Raw genomic sequence first — 17,459 nt, 5'->3', positions numbered from 1 at the left:
GGGAGCGGAGAGAACCGTTTGGTCGCGTTGAACGCCGCCGCGCGCTTAACCGTAACCATAACCCTCCTTCGTGTCTACGCGACCCACAAACAAGTTCAGAAACCGCTGCATGGATCTAGAAAATTACGAGCGAATAAATACGTTCTAATAAGGAAAGTAAGGAACTCCTTAATGTGGTCCTAGCATGTAGCATGGGATAGACTTTCATATTGAGGCGGGGGCCGCAAAATATCCTCTTGGGGGCCGCGAATAGCCCGCGGACCGCGGGTTTGAGACCCCTGATGTAGATACTTCAACATCTAAACAGTCTAAACCTCCAAAACCTATTCTCCACATTTTCTTCTTCTCTGATGGTTCAGCACGTCTCCACAGAGAAGCACTCATATTCCTTATGAACAATTCCTCATGCAGCTGCTTCCTCTGCTTCTGCTCCTGTCTTCTGCACAGCAGGCCTTCTGTCAAAACAGCTCTTCTGGACCAATATGTTTGGTTTTGAGTTTGTAACCTGCAGAACTACAGAAGCTTGTCCTTTACAGATGGAGAGCAAAGACTTGATAAATGCGAGATATTACATTAAATATGAAAAAATGTTCTTGAAAAAAAAGAAGTTTTCAGAGTTTTTGTTCTCTTTCAGGTCCTCAGACCTTCTGTTTTGCTCCTTGTTTGTATGTTTCAAATGTCTGCTGTAATTTTGTATTACATAAAAAATAGAAAGACTATAAATAAAATGAAAAAAAAAACTTGTCATCAAAGAAGAGAGTCAAAATCAAAGTTCTTCACCAAGTCTTCTGGGTTTTAATCAAGTCAAAACACAATCAAATATAGATAAGAAATATTGTTCAACAATAAGTCCCAAAAGTTGTGCATCAACAATAAATTCATTTCTATTTGTAGTCATTTTATTTTGTTTCTTTAGGACTCAGTCTAACCAACAGCAACTGATCCCTCATGGAGATGTCGACAAATGCATCTGTTTAATTCAAAAGAAATGGTCACAAATAATGAAAATGGTTAGAAAATGATCCAATAAGAGTTTGGTAAATGAATTAGACACTTCCTTTAGTTTAGAAGGGGGGAGCTTTAACCCCCCCCCCGGTCGTATCCCACTCCAACAAACTCCGGACTCCTTTCACTTCAATTTAAAATGAGTGTAAAACAAAGAGTGGAATTAAGCAGGTAATGTGAAGGAAAACAGTACCGTACCACGCAGTGTCACTGAAGTAAATCACCAGGTTTTCCACTCCTGCATGGGGGCAGTGGGGGAAGCAACAGGGGAGATGACAGGAGGACACAACAGTTAGAGGGGCAGCTACAGTCACTCAGATGAGAGAGGAACCAGGAAAAAAATCTGCCATCAGTCATTCCTACAACAATCCACCAATTCTTTTTATATTAGCCAATTTAACTTTAGTCAGTTTTAATTTACCAGATGAGCAAGAATGAAGGATCTCAGTTTAATCAGGTGAAGATCTTTAAATGAAACTAAAACTTTGGAGCTTTATATTTGTTTTTGGGGTGTCTGTCCAGGTCTATCACAGGTATTAGACTCCAAAACGCAATGCCCCACAGATGTTTTCCAACTTGCCTGCATTTTATCGGAAAAACACACCTGATCCAGGTAATCGGTAGCAGAAAAGGCAGAGTTTCTATAAAAAAAGATAAAAAAATAAAAATGGAATGATGCCAACCCTTCATGGTCCGGAGTCTAATACCTTTCTAAAAATTAAAAAGGTAAGGCTTTTTCAATGCAAGATTAGAGTTTGAAGGTCTGTATACTACACTATAGTACAGACCACATACATGCAGTCTTGGAAGTGTACTGAATACTTCTTCAGACCAAATTGGAACACTTTACAATATAAAGATGGTATAAAAAGTAACCTTAAAGTATACCGCCTCACTTTTAGCAAAGACATACTTGTAGTACACTTAAATAGACTTCTTTTAGAGAAGGTTAAGAAAAATAAATACAGCAGTAGAATTCAATCACACGTTTGCTGCATTGGAAACGTTTTTCAGGATTATTAAGTTCAAATAAACAGAATTTTGTAGAAAGGCTACAATAGTTTAAGCCTTTTAAAAAACGCAAAGCACTGGCTACAGCTAAGAAGAATTTAGAAAAACAAAGTTTCTGATTTTGGAAAAATTAAAGTCCCTATATCATGAGGTTTAAGGGTAATATAATGTTAAATCCTCACAAAAAACAGTATCCATAACATATATGGATATTGTTTACTATAAATGGCTTAAGATTAAATCTAGCCACAGGGGTTGCAAGCCAGTTGCCTCTGTGCCGGTCCCAAGCCCGGATAAATAGAGAGGGTTGCGTCAGGAAGGGCATCCGGCGTAAAAATTGCCAAAATAACCATGCGAATCATCCACAACACTTTAGACATACCGGATCGGTCGAGGCCCGGGTTAACAACGACCGCCACCGATGCTGTTAACCTACAGGGTGTCGGTGGAAATTTGACTACTGTTGGTGGAAGAAAGAGGGGAGGCAGAAGGGTCCGTGGCCAGAGAGAGAAGGGAAAAGGCAGGAACATAGGTTTGAGAATAGGGACTCTTAACGTTGGCACAATGACAGGGAAAGGCAGAGAGCTGGCAGACATGATGGAGAGAAGGAAGGTAGATGTACTGTGTGTGCAGGAGACAAGGTGGAAGGGCAGCAAGGCACGTAGTATTGGAGGAGGATACAAACTGTTCTATCATGGTGTTGATAGGAAGAGAAACGGGGTAGGTGTGATTCTGAAGGGGGAGTTTGTAAACAGTGTTCTAGAGGTGAAAAGAGTCTCAGACAGGATGATGAGCCTAAAGTTAGAAATCGAAGGGGTGATGGTGAATGTAGTCAGTGGGTATGCGCCACAGGTTGGCTGTGAGTTAGAAGTGAAGGAGAGATTCTGGAGTGAGTTGGATGAGGTCATACAGAGTTTCCCCAGAGGAGAGAGAGTTGTTATTGGAGCAGACTTTAATGGGTATGTTGGTGAGGGCAACAGAGGTGATGAGGAGGTGATGGGCAGGTTTGGTCTGAAGGAAAGGAATCTGGAGGGACAGATGGTGGTGGACTTTGTGAAGAGGATGGAAATGGCGGTAGTCAACACTTACTTCCAGAAGAGAGAGGAACATAGAGTGACATACAGAAGTGGAGGTAGGAGTACTCAGGTGGACTACATCCTATGTAGACGAGGTCATTTGAGAGAGGTTAATGACTGCAAAGTGGTAGTAGGAGAGAGTGTAGCCAGACAGCACCGCATGGTGGTGTGTAAAATGACTCTGGAGGTCAGGAAGAAGAAGAGAGGGAAAACAGAAAAGAAGACCAATTGGTGGAAGCTACAGAATGAAGAAACTTGTGAGGAATTTAGGCAGATGTTGAGACAGGTCCTGGGTGGTCAGGATGAGCTTCCAGATGACTGGGAAACTACAGCAGAGATTATCAGGGAAACAGGTATGAAGGTGCTAGGTGTGTCATCTGGAAAGAGGAAAGACGGTAAAGAGACTTGGTGGTGGAATGAGGAAGTACAGGAATGCGTCCAGAGGAAGAGGTTGGCTAAAAAGAAGTGGGATGTAGAAAGGACTGAGGAATGTAGACAGGAGTACAAGGAAGCGCAGCGTAGAGTGAAGAGAGAGGTGGCAAAGGCCAAACAGAAGGCTTACGATGAGCTATATGACAGGTTAGACACAAAGGAAGGAGAGAAGGACTTGTACAGGCTAGCCAGACAGAGAGACAGAGATGGGAAGGACGTGCTACAGATAAGGGTGATTAAGGACAGAGATGGAAAGGTGCTAACAACCCAGGAGAGTGTACAGAAAAGATGGAAGGAGTATTTTGAGGAGCTGATGAACGTGGAAAATGACAGGGAAAGAAGGGAGGAAGATGTGGTTGTTGTGGAGCAGGAAGTAGCAGAGATTGGAAAGGATGAGGTTAGGAAGGCTCTGAAAAGGATGAAGAGCGGAAAGGCCGTTGGTCCTGATGACGTACCTGTGGAGGTATGGAAGTGCTTAGGAGAGACAGCAGTGGAATTTCTAACGAGGTTGTTCAATAGGATTTTAGAGAGTGAGAAGATGCCTGAGGAATGGAGGAGAAGCGTTCTGGTCCCGATCTTTAAGAACAAGGGTGACACGCAGAACTGCAGCAACTATAGAGGAATAAAGTTGATGAGCCACACAATGAAGCTGTGGGAAAGAGTAGTGGAAGCCAGGCTTAGGAAGAAGGTGGAGATCTGTGAGCAGCAGTATGGTTTCATGCCCCGTAAGAGCACCACTGATGCCATTTTTGCTTTGAGAATGTTGATGGAAAAGTACAGAGAAGGTCAGAAGGAGCTGCATTGTGTGTTCGTAGATTTAGAGAAGGCATATGACAGGGTGCCGAGGGAGGAGCTGTGGTACTGTATGAGGTCGTCTGGAGTGGCAGAGAAGTATGTCAGAGTAGTCCAGGACATGTATGAGAGAAGTATGACGGTGGTGAGATGTGCTGTAGGTCAGACAGAGGAGTTCAAGGTGGAGGTGGGACTACACCAAGGATCAGCTTTGAGTCCTTTTTTGTTTGCTATGCTGATGGACAGGCTGACAGACGAGGTAAGACAGGAATCTCCCTGGACAATGATGTTTGCGGATGACATTGTAATTTGCAGTGAGAGTAGAGAGCAGGTGGAGGAACAGCTAGAGAGGTGGAGGTTTGCTCTGGAAAGAAGAGGCATGAAGGTCAGTCGTAGTAAGACAGAATACATGTGTCTGAACGAGAGGGATCAAGGTAAAAGCGTTAGGTTACAGGGGGCTGAGGTGAAGAAGGTGCAGGAGTTTAAGTACTTGGGGTCAACAGTTCAGTGTGATGGGGAGTGTGGAAAAGAGGTGAAGAGGCGAGTGCAGGCAGGTTGGAGCGGGTGGAGGAAAGTGTCAGGAGTGTTGTGTGACAGAAGAGTGTCAGCAAGACTCAAAGGAAAGGTGTACAAGACAGTGGTGAGACCAGCTCTGCTCTATGGGTTAGAGACGGTAGCAGTGAGACAGATACAAGAAGATGATTTGGAGGTAGCGGAGATGAAGATGTTGAGGTTCTCCTTAGGAGTGACCAGGTTAGACAGGATAAGGAACGAGTACATCAGAGGGACGGCTCATGTTGCCTGTGTTAGCGACAAAGTCAGAGAAGCCAGACTGAGATGGTTTGGACATGTTCAGAGGAGGGATAGTGGATATATTGGTAGAAGGATGTTGGAGATGGAACTGCCTGGCAGGAGGACAAGAGGACGGCCAAAGAGGAGATACATGGATGTCTTAACAGAGGACATGAAGTTGGCTAATGTTAGGGTAGAAGATGTCCATGATAGAGTGAGGTGGAAAAGGATGATTCGCTGTGGCGACCCCTGATGGGAAAAGCCGAAAGAGAAAGAAGATAAATGGCTTAAGATTAGCATGGTATAGGCTCTTTAATGAAGGGACATTTACTTTGAAGAAAGAAGTCTCGACACTGGTCGCATTGAAAATAATTCTTGGGTTGTGTGATGAAGAAAGATTAACAAATAATACCCAAAGCGGTATTTTGAACCATTCACACATTTCTGAGTATTCCTGTAATAACCTGCGCTCTGAGTACCAGCCCCTCCCAACCCATGAAAAGGAGTGGATCCTCACATTGTGATGAAGTGGGGAACAGCCCCTTCCAGGAAGAGTCTGTGCTGCTAGCTCCACCCCAAGCTAACACACACACCACTTTCTCAGCAGAGATAGCGGTGAAATGCTTTCATTTTAAATGAACAATATGCACACATCCGTCTTTGCAAAAGTTTGGATGTTGTGTGTTTTTGTGGGCGAAACGCATACACGCTGTGGAGGCCGACTCCAGATTGATGTCGTGAAATGGGCGGCGCCCACAAGAAGCGGAGAGATCGAGTCGTCTTACTTCCTGGTAGGAAAATGAGCGGTGAAAATAACTTGTATTTCATTACACAAATCATTGTTTGGAGTCCCAAAGGTATTGTTGTCATTTATATGGATATTGTTTAATATAAATGCCTGAAGATTAGCATGGTATAGGCCCTTTAATGAAGGGATATTTTACTTTGGAGAAAGTAGTCTTGACACGGGTCGCATTGAAAATAATTCTCAGACGGAACAGCCAAAAAGTTTTTTTGGTTTTTTTTGGTGTGGTGTGATGAAGAAAGATTGAGGAAGATTAAAATTGCAAAAAATAATCTTGCAACCAAAGAAGGTAAAAGGTTAAAGCAAGGATTGGATCTTCAAAGCAACACATTTTTTTCACATCTAATTTAGAAACTGTTATTTTGACATTGTGTTTTGTATCTGTGTTGCACAAACGATGAACCACAAAGACAGAGCACATATGTATCTTTTTTAGCTCAAATCTTCAACTAAGTCAAAAGCCAAAAAGATTGATGGGATGATTCTGAAATAATAATGCTCCGGCAGACATCTTTGAAAAAGCAGAGCTAATATGAGGGGATGAAGTGGAACCTTTGTGCTTGTTAGTCAGAATAAAGGGGACTAAAAACTAGAATAAGTGACTCACTTTCTCTAATAAGAATGGAGGGGATGCTGGGTTTGGGCCTCTTCCTGAAAGGCCTGGAGCGCTGATACTGCCAAGGTGGAGAGAGGAAACTAACAGGAGGAGAAGCCTTAGCAGGAAAAGAGAGAGAAAGAGGATTTTCAAAGTCCAGAGAAGAAGAAGAAGAAAAAAGATTGTAAAGGTTTCATTTTGACCATCCAATCTTTAATCGGAAACCGTTTTTCCTAATGAAACTGGATTAAACATAAATTTTGCTTTGATGCAACAAACCTGAGTAGAAATTGTTTCATTAAATTAGACGATTTAAAGTTGGGTTGTTTTTATTACTTGGAACGGTTATGGAATTCATTAAAGCCATTAACCCTTCCAATACAGTTTAGAAAATGACACCAAGTTGTTATACATCAGTTTTACATCTAAATGAACAACTGTCGGTTTTCCCTGCAGTTATCAAAAGCATCAGATCTAAAGCCTTAGTCGCAGCTGCCCCTAAGGGTAGATACAGGTTGTCTGCGGGTGAAGAATGGGCAAACCTGTATGGGACACACAGGTTTTCAAGGTCGTAGACGGTTTCGGGAAGCCATAGAGTGCGGATTTTAATGCACATTTCTCCTAAGGGCATGCTGAGGGTGACAGATACTAGTGAACCCTCATACAAAACGTAGAGGTAAGTCAGGGTGAAGCAGAGGCAGACGTGTTTGTACAGATATTTTAAAACCAAATCCAGAACAGGTCAACCCCCTGAATGGGTGCATGTGACTAAGGCTGTCAGAAAATCATGGACAAGAAGGAAAATCCAGTCAGTGATTGATGAGCCAGATTCTGATTGCTCACTTCTATAGCACATCAACTTCTTTTTAACTGTATAATCAGTCCAATCTAACTACTACCACTACATAAAACAGAACCTAACTCCAGCAACAAACTCACAGCAAATATGGCAAAAACCAAAAAGCTTTTCCCAATATTTTTTCTGTAAAGTCAATCTATAAACAAAAGAATGTAAAAAGAGGTTTAATGAAAGACTTAGTGCTTGTTTTATTGGAACTAAGAGGCCAAGCCCCACACCATGACCCGCTCCACCAAACCTCACAGTTGGAATCGTGCAGTCAGCTAAGTACACATACATGCCAGTATTCTCCTGGCAACCATCAAAACCACACTTGACATTACGTTATCAGACAGAGAAAGGTGGTTCATCACTTTAAGGCAGGGGTTACCAAAGTGCGGCCCGGGGGCCAATGGCGGCCCGCGGGAAGATTTTTTTGTGGCCCTCAATAAAAGAGAGCCAGAGCAGGTTCCTTTGAGGAAAAATGTTGTGTTGGCGAGGAAAAAAGGCGCTTTCAACCTAAGTGGACAAATGCTTACTTTGTCGTACCTCATGGATAAAGTCCTGTCCCTTGTTTGCAAGCAGGTAAATGCAATGCTGAACGTATTCAATATGAATCGTCACTATGTTACAAATCATAGAAACTATGATAAATTTACCAGCGAGGAGCGCAGCAATAAGCTCCAACAACAACGAGGCTGTGCTGCACAGCATGGCGTATACTTATATAGCGCCTTTCTACCTTCTTCAAGGCCCAAAGCATTTTACAATCACATTCACAGACACACACACACACATTCACACACTGGTGGCGGCTCGGCTGCCAAACACTGGCGCCAAACTTCCACCAGAGGTGAGGTGGGGCTCAGTGTCTTGCCCAAGGACACTTCGACGCATGGGCGGGCAAGGCAGGAATCGACCCCGCAATATTCCAATTGGAGGTCGACCGCCCTACCACAGCACCACAGCAGATAATGTTTACAAAAATGGCTAAATCCAGTGAAGCTGTGACAGAAGCTAGTAGCTACGTTGTGGCTTTGGAAATGGCCCAGCGTAGCAAACCTTTATCTGATGTATGTATGTCTGTCTGCTGAAAGTAGCTGACATTGTATGTCCAGAGCAAAAGAAAGTCTGTCAAATGATACAATTACTAGATGAGTAGAAGCAACCTCCGACCACACCTGCAAAAAGCATCTGGACCCGATTACCTAACCCTCCGCAACAAAAACTTTGAGAACCCCTGCTTTAAGGTCTGACAGTCTCAAGCGGGATGGGTAAATAATTCCGTTAGTGTAGATTTAAGCCATTACAGCATCACGTGATGCAGTGTGTACAGGTTTGAGATTAGCTTGTAGTACAGGTGTCTTGTCAACCCTTTAACGTTGGAGACTGGTGACACTGGTGATATCACGCTCAGAAAATCAGCTTTTCATATCGGTTATGAACTCACATGCATATCAGCGTAAAGCTGCTTTTCTCTGCTTCGAGATTCCGCGGGAATTACGTTACGGTAGTCAAAATAATGAAAACAGCCAAGGGGTTAAAGAAGTTGAAGTGTGCCTGATTCAGGTTTGTGTTTGGTGTTTTTCATGTGGTATACATCTCTAACAACTGCATGGTGCAGCTGGGTGATGTGAAATGCGTGAATTGGGAGGCAAGTGTGTGCTTTACATTGTAGCGTGTTCTCACCTTGCTCTCTCCCCATGGTGTCTGTAAGGCCACACTTTCTGTCTGCATCACACTCGTCTGCGTGTGTTGATCCACCTTTTCCTTCTTTTCTCTGCAGCGACACCCGCTTGTGGCCAAAGAAACGGTCTGCACTCCAACAAAAACAAGGACAATACCCTTTCTTTCTTTATTGTAAGTTTTAAAAAAATGATGGTCCTAGTAATGCTAAAGGCTAAACAATTGGAACAGAAGAAATAAGGAATAATAATTCAGAGTGAGTCACACCAGCTGCAGGGTGAGCTGAGCAATGGTCTGGTCTTGGCTCTTCAGTTCCTCCCGGAGCTGCTGTACTTCCTGTAAAAGAGCCTGAACCTAAACACAAGCACACCGTCCACACAAGAGGATTGAGATGGGGCATTTTGGGCAATGTAGGATTACTGCTGGAACAAGCAAAACCTGCTGACCTGTGAGTTGGAGCTGCAGGACGAATCATTGGGCTCTGGGCTCAAAGTGTCAGTGGTTGGAGTGTCTTCATCCACGTCTTCCACCTGGAAAACATGTGAGGTACCGCATTAAAGACCCACTCTAAAACAAACTCTGCCCTTGAAAATGACAGATTTTTTGGGGCTAAAATCTACATAATCATAGTTTAAAAGACCACTGGGAACGCTTTGAAAATAGACTTGCATTTTTTAACCTTATCATGTCATCTTACCTGCAGCAGTAACGTCTGCAGAAACTCCAGCTGTGATCTAACGGCCGAGCAGTCTTCAGCCAATTCCTCCACATCCACACCCAAACTAAGAGAATTAGGAGAAAGAGAGAGAGACCTGCAATGTTCTGCTAAACAAGCAAGTCCAGGCTTAACAAATATCTGCATCTATGCATCCATCCATCTTCTTAACCCGCTGCATCACGGGGTTCCCGGAGCCTATCCTGGCTACTGAAATCAGGCAGGGCTGGGTTGGCCAGCCCCGCTTTAGAGTAGCCAATGAACCTTTGAAGGATGTTTTTGGACTGTGAGAGGAAGCCGGAGTGCCTGAAGAAAACCCACACATGCATGAGGGGGAGTATGAAAACTCCACACAGAAAAGTCCCAGCCAGGATTTGAACCTTCTCGCTATGCGGTGAGAGCACCAAACACAGCGCCACCCTGCATCCCAATGAATGACTGGGAGCTCTCATCATTTAACCCTTTAACACCAGAGCTGTAGCCAAATAAACGCACTCTTTGAACTTCCCAACTTCGACTGTTAAAGCAATCAACCTACTAAAGGAACTAGAGCAAGGCTGCTTTGCTCCGCATCAGAATCCACTGATTTTCCATGATTGTGTAAAAAGTGAAAGAGTTCAAAAGAGCGTCAACACTGCTGCTACAGCTCCAATATAAAGGGTTAGTGCTGGAAAGTTGTGTTACCTGGTAGGACAGAGGTCCAGAATGATCTCACAGTTCTTGCTGTCACTTGTCCTTTTGTTGCCAGCATCTTCTGTCAGTTTGCAGCTCTGGAAATCACTGAAAGCATGAAAGAGCAGAGCTTTGACTGATGACCTCACAGCAGCTGCTTCACACAGTTATCACACATTTTCTTTTGACATTTTTAAAAGCATTTATTTAAACTTTACCAACAGAAACTCAAACCTTAAATGTTAATATAAACACAAAAAAGAAAAAAGAATTCATAAAACATCGTTGAGATCAAATCACTCTTGGGAAGCGATATGCAGCATCACTTTTTACCAAATTATCTACCCAGGGTCTGTTTGGTTCCATGAACTGCATTTCTTTCCAGAGAAATCTTGTGCTGGATAATCTTTTGCTTGGGTTCATCTACTCCAAGGTCATCTGGACCTGCTGAGTGAATCTAAAAGCTGATGCTGCCGTGCAGCGGTGGACACTCCCAAACAGCAGAGTGGAGAGGCGGAGCCAATATTCTTATAGCCACGGCGCTTGTCTGCACTTGCGTTACTGATGCTGAATTCAGTTGATGCATTACTTCTCCTGCGTCACGTGGTCTTGTCTTTTTTCTTTTTAACAACTTCAACTGTCCATACTTAGCCATTTTTTGCTATAACAATATCAGGTGCCAAGCTGGAACCATGTGGAGGCAACCTGTCCTGGGGGGGCTTGATTCGTGGATGGGCCCGCCCCTAGCTCTGGGCCTGTCCTGCAGCATGCATTCCCCCTACTTCACCTAACAACCCGCTGATGCTGCAATGGTGATTTCACTAACCAACAACAGCTAAATCAGGTCATCTGTTATACATTTTCATAGTTTACACTATTACAATTCTTTAAGTTTGCACAAAAAAAGTAAATAAAACAAACAATCTGAACTATTTTTATGGTTCAGCTATAAATTCATGCCTTTTCAAATTCATGCACGATATGAGGAAAACTCTCAATTTGCAATATTGGCAATCAATCATGCGATACATGAACAAATAGCAAAACAAATCAATACATCATTACCATTTCACTGCAACAGTTCAAATTAAATAAGAGTCAATATACCTTAAATTATACTCCAAATGACCCTCGTCTACATAGGAGGCAAGCATCTACCATAAAGGGGCTCCATCTGATTGGTCAAATGCATAAAGGGATTTATTTGATTTGTTAAATATTTCAAACTGCCATAAGATTGTTTTAGCACATTTAAGATGACCATTTATCCCAACTTCCACAGACTTTAGCGATATGCAGATAGCACAGCTTGATACTGCGATGGCGATAAACTTAAATTGGGTGTGTGAAAAGACAGGCTGTGTGTGAATGTGAATTTATTATTTCAGTCACATTTCAGCGTCATGGTTCAAACACCACCAAAAAACACAAATGGCTCTCTTAGACATTTGCAAAAATTGCACTTTTGATCACATTTTCTCTTTAAATTAATGACCATGATGCGAGAAACCAGAATTGTCAATGCCTTCAACATGTCATAAAATATTCAATTATTTCTACACATTTAGTCCTTCATGTAAATATAGGTGGATTTTGATTAATACCGTTAGAAGAAATCTACTATTTAATTTTCTATTGAATATTTACCTATTGCTTTGTTTTTTCAAAACTGCTCAATAGAATAAATAAAACAAATTGAGTAGTCTGTCTATTTATCATTGTATGAATGTCAAGAAGTAACTAATTCCACTGCTTACTTGTTGCAAATCATTCTTGTATTACATTTTGTGTTCTGTAATGATAAAGAGGATTTCTTGTTCCTTTTGACATGAGTGTGTCTCACATGAGGAGAGACTTCCTGCTGGGCTGCCGCAGTGCAGACAGACAATCACATTACCTTTGGTTGTCATTGTGGCCGTCCTGCGCCCCCCAGCAGAGCTGCCTTCTCATCCACGTAGCCATGTGGGACAAACTATCTTCATCTTTAAAATTGAAAGCAGCAGAGTGCATTAATAAACCTTTTCTTCTCCCCCAAAATATCCATTTTATGGTTTTCTGACAAACAACATTAACTTTACTATTTCGATTGTTTTCATTCAGTGAGACTCGTTTCCACATAGAATTCTGAACACAAACCATGAAGGAAATGGAACTAACCACTTAAAGAGGCATCTTCTGGGAAGTCTGAGTCGAGCATGAGATCATCATCACCCAGATCGCAGGAGTCCAAGTTATTCAAGATGTCCTGAAAATTTTAAAAAATTAAAACAATCAGCAGACAGCTTTGAAATGGACATGAGATAAATCTGATCAAAGAAAGAAATTCAGGAGGACTCACCAACACTATAACTGCTGTTAGCATTGACTCGTATCAGATTTAATATGAAATGCATTTATTATTATCACTTAAACAAAAGAAAGAACAATAGCTACTTTAAAAAAAAAAGTTTCCAAAGTCTCCACAAACAAACTCAAAAATATCAAAAAGTCATAGTTCGTACAGTTATTTTTACACAACATATACATAAACACACACAACAAAAATCCAAATATTCTGGTTCTTTTAGACACTAAAAAATTTTCAATTACCTAAAAACAAAGAACTTCACTTTGTCTACAATATTTTTGTTACAGTTTAATGTGTGTGTTAATGTTTGTTTTTCTTTGTGAAACAACATTAACTCTCCTTTTTTAAGTAAATCTTACATTTTTCATGTTAACAGAATATGATTTGCCCCCCACAGTTTATGCTTTACACAACAGCTTAGTTGTGTCAGATTTCTCTCCATATCCCAACATTGGTGTAGTTTGTAGCCAGATTGATGGTGGCTAAACAAAGGGAAATGTCTTTAAACAGATCAAAGCTGTAAAGTTTCAAGCATCCATTTAGCCATGGTCTCTACACATTTATTCCTGTTCAAGGTCACGGGGTCGCTGGAGCCTAACCAGCATTGGACAGGCAAAGGCCCCTGGACAGGTCATCAGTCTCACAGGGCCACACAGAGACAACCATCCATTTACATGGACAGTCCCAACTAAGGAACAATTAGGTTCCAGAAAGATGGAGTGTCTAACGTCCAGACAGAAATGACCCAACAGGGATTTGAACTAGGACCGTCTCTCTGGAAGGTGAAAGTGCTAACCACAAAACCACCAAGCAGCTTGGTAGCAAAGAAGTAAAGCTAATTGTAGCAAAGTAAATAGTGCTAGTTTTTCTGGTAAATCCACTCATTTAGAAGTCAAAAGTACTTTCTAAAAAGTAACACTGAATACTACATCTTTATAGTCATTTTTGCAAATGTAACAGAGTAAATGCAACTTGTTACCAAGTTATGTTGTTTTTAATTGCAAAGTTAAAGCGGTCTCCATTTTCTAATTTTATCTATTAAAATTCACTGTACATTGAGACTTTGACGTCTCATGTTCTGCTCTGATCCTGACTTCAGTTTCTGTTTTTCATTGAATACCTATTTGGCTACAAAACAAACAGTCCCGTCACCGACATTGACATGACATTTCAGTCATGTCAATGTCGTCATGTCAACCGTCGCCAATATCCACAAACGGACTGAAAGATTTTAGACAAAAACTGTTTCAAACCAGTTAATTAAAATGTTTTATGAAAGAAAACTAAAATTACTCAGAGCAACACTGACACCTAGTGGCTATTAAAAAACCATACAGAGTTATTAATAGTGGTTGGGTACATCAATTCAGAGCTGGTTAATCTGCTCATTTCATTAAAGCCCTGGGCTCATTAATGTGGAAGGCACTTTGGGAGGAGCAGCTCATCAGCAGCAGCCTTCCATCCTCCTGTACCTCCAGCTCAGATTGTAGAACTGGTGCGGTGGATGGATTTGTGCTCTAAAGGTCAGATGTTTCACCACATGAATGTCACATGAATCAACAGAACAACAAGGCCTTGTTCAATTTTAATGCTCTAAAAGTTTTCGCTTTCTTTCTACAAATAACATGAACAAAAGAGGAAAGAAAAAACGATTAACTGCAAAAAAAAAAAAAAAAAAAAAAAGCAGTGGTCTCCAACCTTTTTAACGCCATGGACCGGTATGACGTCACACAAAGTTTTCACAGACCGGTCGGAAGTTGTGGGAGGATGATTATTGTAGCAACGGCATGATAAAAGAGACGTGCCAAGACAAAACCTGAGCTTTTATTTTGGCACGCACAACATTGTACATCGGACAGGTGTCATCATCCTCTCCCCTTCGCACACTCATGGTGCAAAAAAGAAGTGCTGTCTATTAAATGTAGCTTTCTTTTTCTGGAAGTGGAAGGTTCCTCTTCTGTCTCCTGGCTGGGTGTTTTCCCCTTGGCAAAGAAACTTTCCAAAGACGTTTGTTTTTTATTCATTTTGCTAGTTCCTGGGTTTAATTTTAGGGGTAACCTATCACGTGACCCAGAAGAGCGCCTTGGCCTGCGTCAAGAGTGACATAGACGAATGGAACCGAGAATTGGTCAATTTTTCAAAATAAAACATCTTTAAGATTCCGAAATAAATAAAACCAAAGTAATGTAAGTTATTTATTCTCTCTGTGCGGCCCGGTACCAAATGACCCACAGACCGGTACCGGTCCACGACCCGGGGGTTGGGGACCGCTGGTTTAGAGTGTTCCAACACTAACTGTCCGGGCTTCCACAGATCAACCAGTAGGTCCAGTGTGTTGGGGAGTGAAGATGGGCTTTATTTTGTTTCATCTCATTAGCTTGATGAGCTGACAGGGAGATCGGCTGAATGTACTTGGCATCACAAATTTCGAAACTAAATGTTCTCTCTGCGATCCTAATTGTTATATGAAAGCCCAGTTTCTCCACATTTCCAATCCAGTGCACTTTGTGAGGTGTATGTGCAATTTAGCAGCGAGATACACAAAATTATGTACATATGCTTTAATATTCAAAAGATAGACTGATATAAATAGTTTGGCTTCTTGTAAGGTTCTTTATATTGGTTACGCTGCATTAGTCAGTTTGGAAATAATTAGCTTTTGCATGGCGTCTTGTCAATGGTCATGATTTTTCATATTAATTAGGAGTTTAATTTGAAAAGTTTTGACCCTCATTGTCCTCAGCCTGTTCAGTTTATGTCAATTTATTTGCTCCGCCTTGTTCTGTTCAAAAATCTAAATAAAAGGTTGAATATGTTTATCAATTCCAAACTCGTTGAATTCTCAACATTACATTTGTTAATTTAGTCGTTTTAAAGATGGATAAGTGTTTTTTCTTTACTGACATCCGAGTCACAGCTTCCGATGTGGTGGGTAGCGCCGTTGTTGGTGTTGATGGATGGGGCTGAACCAGAGACCCCCAGTGGCTCTAGACCCTCCTCATCCCACATGTAGGTCCCTCCAGACCCGCAGCTGTCAGAAGAGGAAAGGTCGAGGGACAGCTCCATCTATGAAGCAGAGAATACGATGAAGACCTGTTTGAGAGGTTCAGAAGCGTTCAGCAATGCGTCCTATTTTTACCGTTTTCATTTTGTAACCTTCATTAAATCTTCTATATTTATTATTTAAACAGTTCTGTGCTAAATGTATTTAAACCGGTGTTTTCCAACTCTTTTTGCAGCCAAGGTCCAATTGTTCCAAACTGCTACAACAGATGTTTGCCTTTGTTGTGTCATGACCGCGAAACAGCGCAGTCACATTAACCCAATGCATCATGGGAGTTGTAGTAAAAAGTAGAGATGCTGATGCCGAACTAACCCACGGGTCTGGGCTTTATTATGATATGCAGTTTTTACACGGTCTAACACCGGATCCCGCGGGGAGCTACTAGGGGAGCACGGATGATCCATGATTCATACAAATGACTGGCCCCGGTTCTGCACAGGCGTGTGTCTGAAAAATGTTACGTTTGAAAAATAACAAGGGATGAGTTAAATCCATGTAGTAGTAAGCTTTGTTTTTTACAAATATTATAGATGTTTTAAGGTTGTAAAACTCCTCACTACACACTTTATCTGCTTTTCTCAGACAAACATCAACATTTTCATACTTTTCTTGCTTGTTTAAACTCTCACAGTTGAAACCTTCATAGAAAAATAAGTCCTTTTATAATAGAATGAAATCTATGTATATGTAGCAAACAGATCGCATTCTGTACAGGAGACAGTACTAAGGAGATTGATTGACAGGAGTCTACAGCCATTCAGGATGCAGAGCACAATGCACTATAAAAAAAACAAAAAAACATGCACAAATACGATATAGCAGGGAACCACTGTACGAGGATTTTACAGTGTACATTTTTCACATTTTTATTTTATTGCTATGTAATTTGTTTAGTCTAATTACAAAGTTAATATAACCTGGAACCGCTTCCTTTCTTTTTAAACATAAAAGGACTATCGAGAACCTCGGAACAGTCCAACTCTTTGGTGGACTCACCTGGTCATGGTAGTCTGGCTGGTTGGATCTTCTCCGACGGGAAATGTGGTTAACTTCTTCTTGTTCATCTAAATACCATAAAAAATATCAGCCGTTTACGCTTTAGTAGACGCAAAAATATAAGCTAGTAAAACTCACCACCAACAGCTGTCCAGTTCATCCCATTTACTGGACAACAGAGATCTGTTTCAATGTCGCTCTCTTTGATCACAGACTTTTCCTCAAACCCAGTGCAGGACTGGTCGAGCCCTGAGTCATCGTCATAATTTTTAGATGAGGGCAAAATAATTTCCACGTCTCCATTTCCTATTTGAATAAAATAAGAACAAATTATGTAATTATAAGATATTTATGTCAGTTAAAATTGAAAGAACAATAAAGATATTCCAACTCTGTTTTCTCACCGAGTTTGTCAAAATCCTCCATGTACTCATGGCAGATGTAATTTCTATCTAGAGACAGAGTGGAGAGCAGCGATATATCCTCAAGTGTCTCACCTACCAACGACTCTTCCCCCGGATCCACAGACTGCCCCCCTGCCTCTTGGGCTGTTGGTTTGTTTTCTGTTAGAAAGCAAAGGAGAATAAGGCTGATCCAGTGGCAGACGTGCAGGTTAATGTGGATGTTTGTTTG

The 17,459-nt window shown here is 41.5% G+C and overlaps 1 protein-coding gene across 19 annotated transcripts in view; it reads right to left on the bottom strand.

Annotated features, from left to right (window-relative positions):
* Positions 1–17,459, bottom strand: part of LOC105353814 (serine-rich coiled-coil domain-containing protein 2) — a 38,119-nt gene that overhangs the window by 6,869 nt on the left and 13,791 nt on the right. For 3 of the 19 annotated variants that reach the window (XM_078937684.1, XM_011473548.4, XM_020702051.3), the window contains exons 3-13: positions 17,231–17,389; positions 16,965–17,132; positions 16,827–16,894; positions 15,671–15,832; positions 12,577–12,664; positions 12,317–12,401; positions 10,432–10,527; positions 9,730–9,814; positions 9,479–9,562; positions 9,300–9,386; positions 9,036–9,161 (exon numbers count right to left, since the gene is read on the bottom strand). In XM_078937684.1, coding sequence (XP_078793810.1) covers positions 9,036–9,161; positions 9,300–9,386; positions 9,479–9,562; positions 9,730–9,814; positions 10,432–10,527; positions 12,317–12,401; positions 12,577–12,664; positions 15,671–15,832; positions 16,827–16,894; positions 16,965–17,132; positions 17,231–17,389 — 1,208 coding nt within the window. Of the gene's footprint in view, positions 1–1,198; positions 1,244–2,398; positions 2,477–6,520; positions 6,627–9,035; positions 9,162–9,299; positions 9,387–9,478; positions 9,563–9,729; positions 9,815–10,431; positions 10,528–12,316; positions 12,402–12,576; positions 12,665–15,670; positions 15,833–16,826; positions 16,895–16,964; positions 17,133–17,230; positions 17,390–17,459 lie in introns of all 19 variants that reach the window. The other 16 variants (XR_013651584.1, XM_078937687.1, XM_078937685.1 and 13 more) reach the window with 8 other exon arrangements.

This window comes from Oryzias latipes, chromosome 19 (assembly GCF_053564925.1).
Source record: "Oryzias latipes strain Hd-rR chromosome 19, Olatipes_Hd-rR_3.1".
Classification (NCBI taxonomy): Eukaryota; Metazoa; Chordata; class Actinopteri; order Beloniformes; family Adrianichthyidae; genus Oryzias; species Oryzias latipes.
The sequence above is the reverse complement of the archived record's forward strand: the minus strand, read 5'-3'. Positions and strand labels throughout refer to the sequence as shown.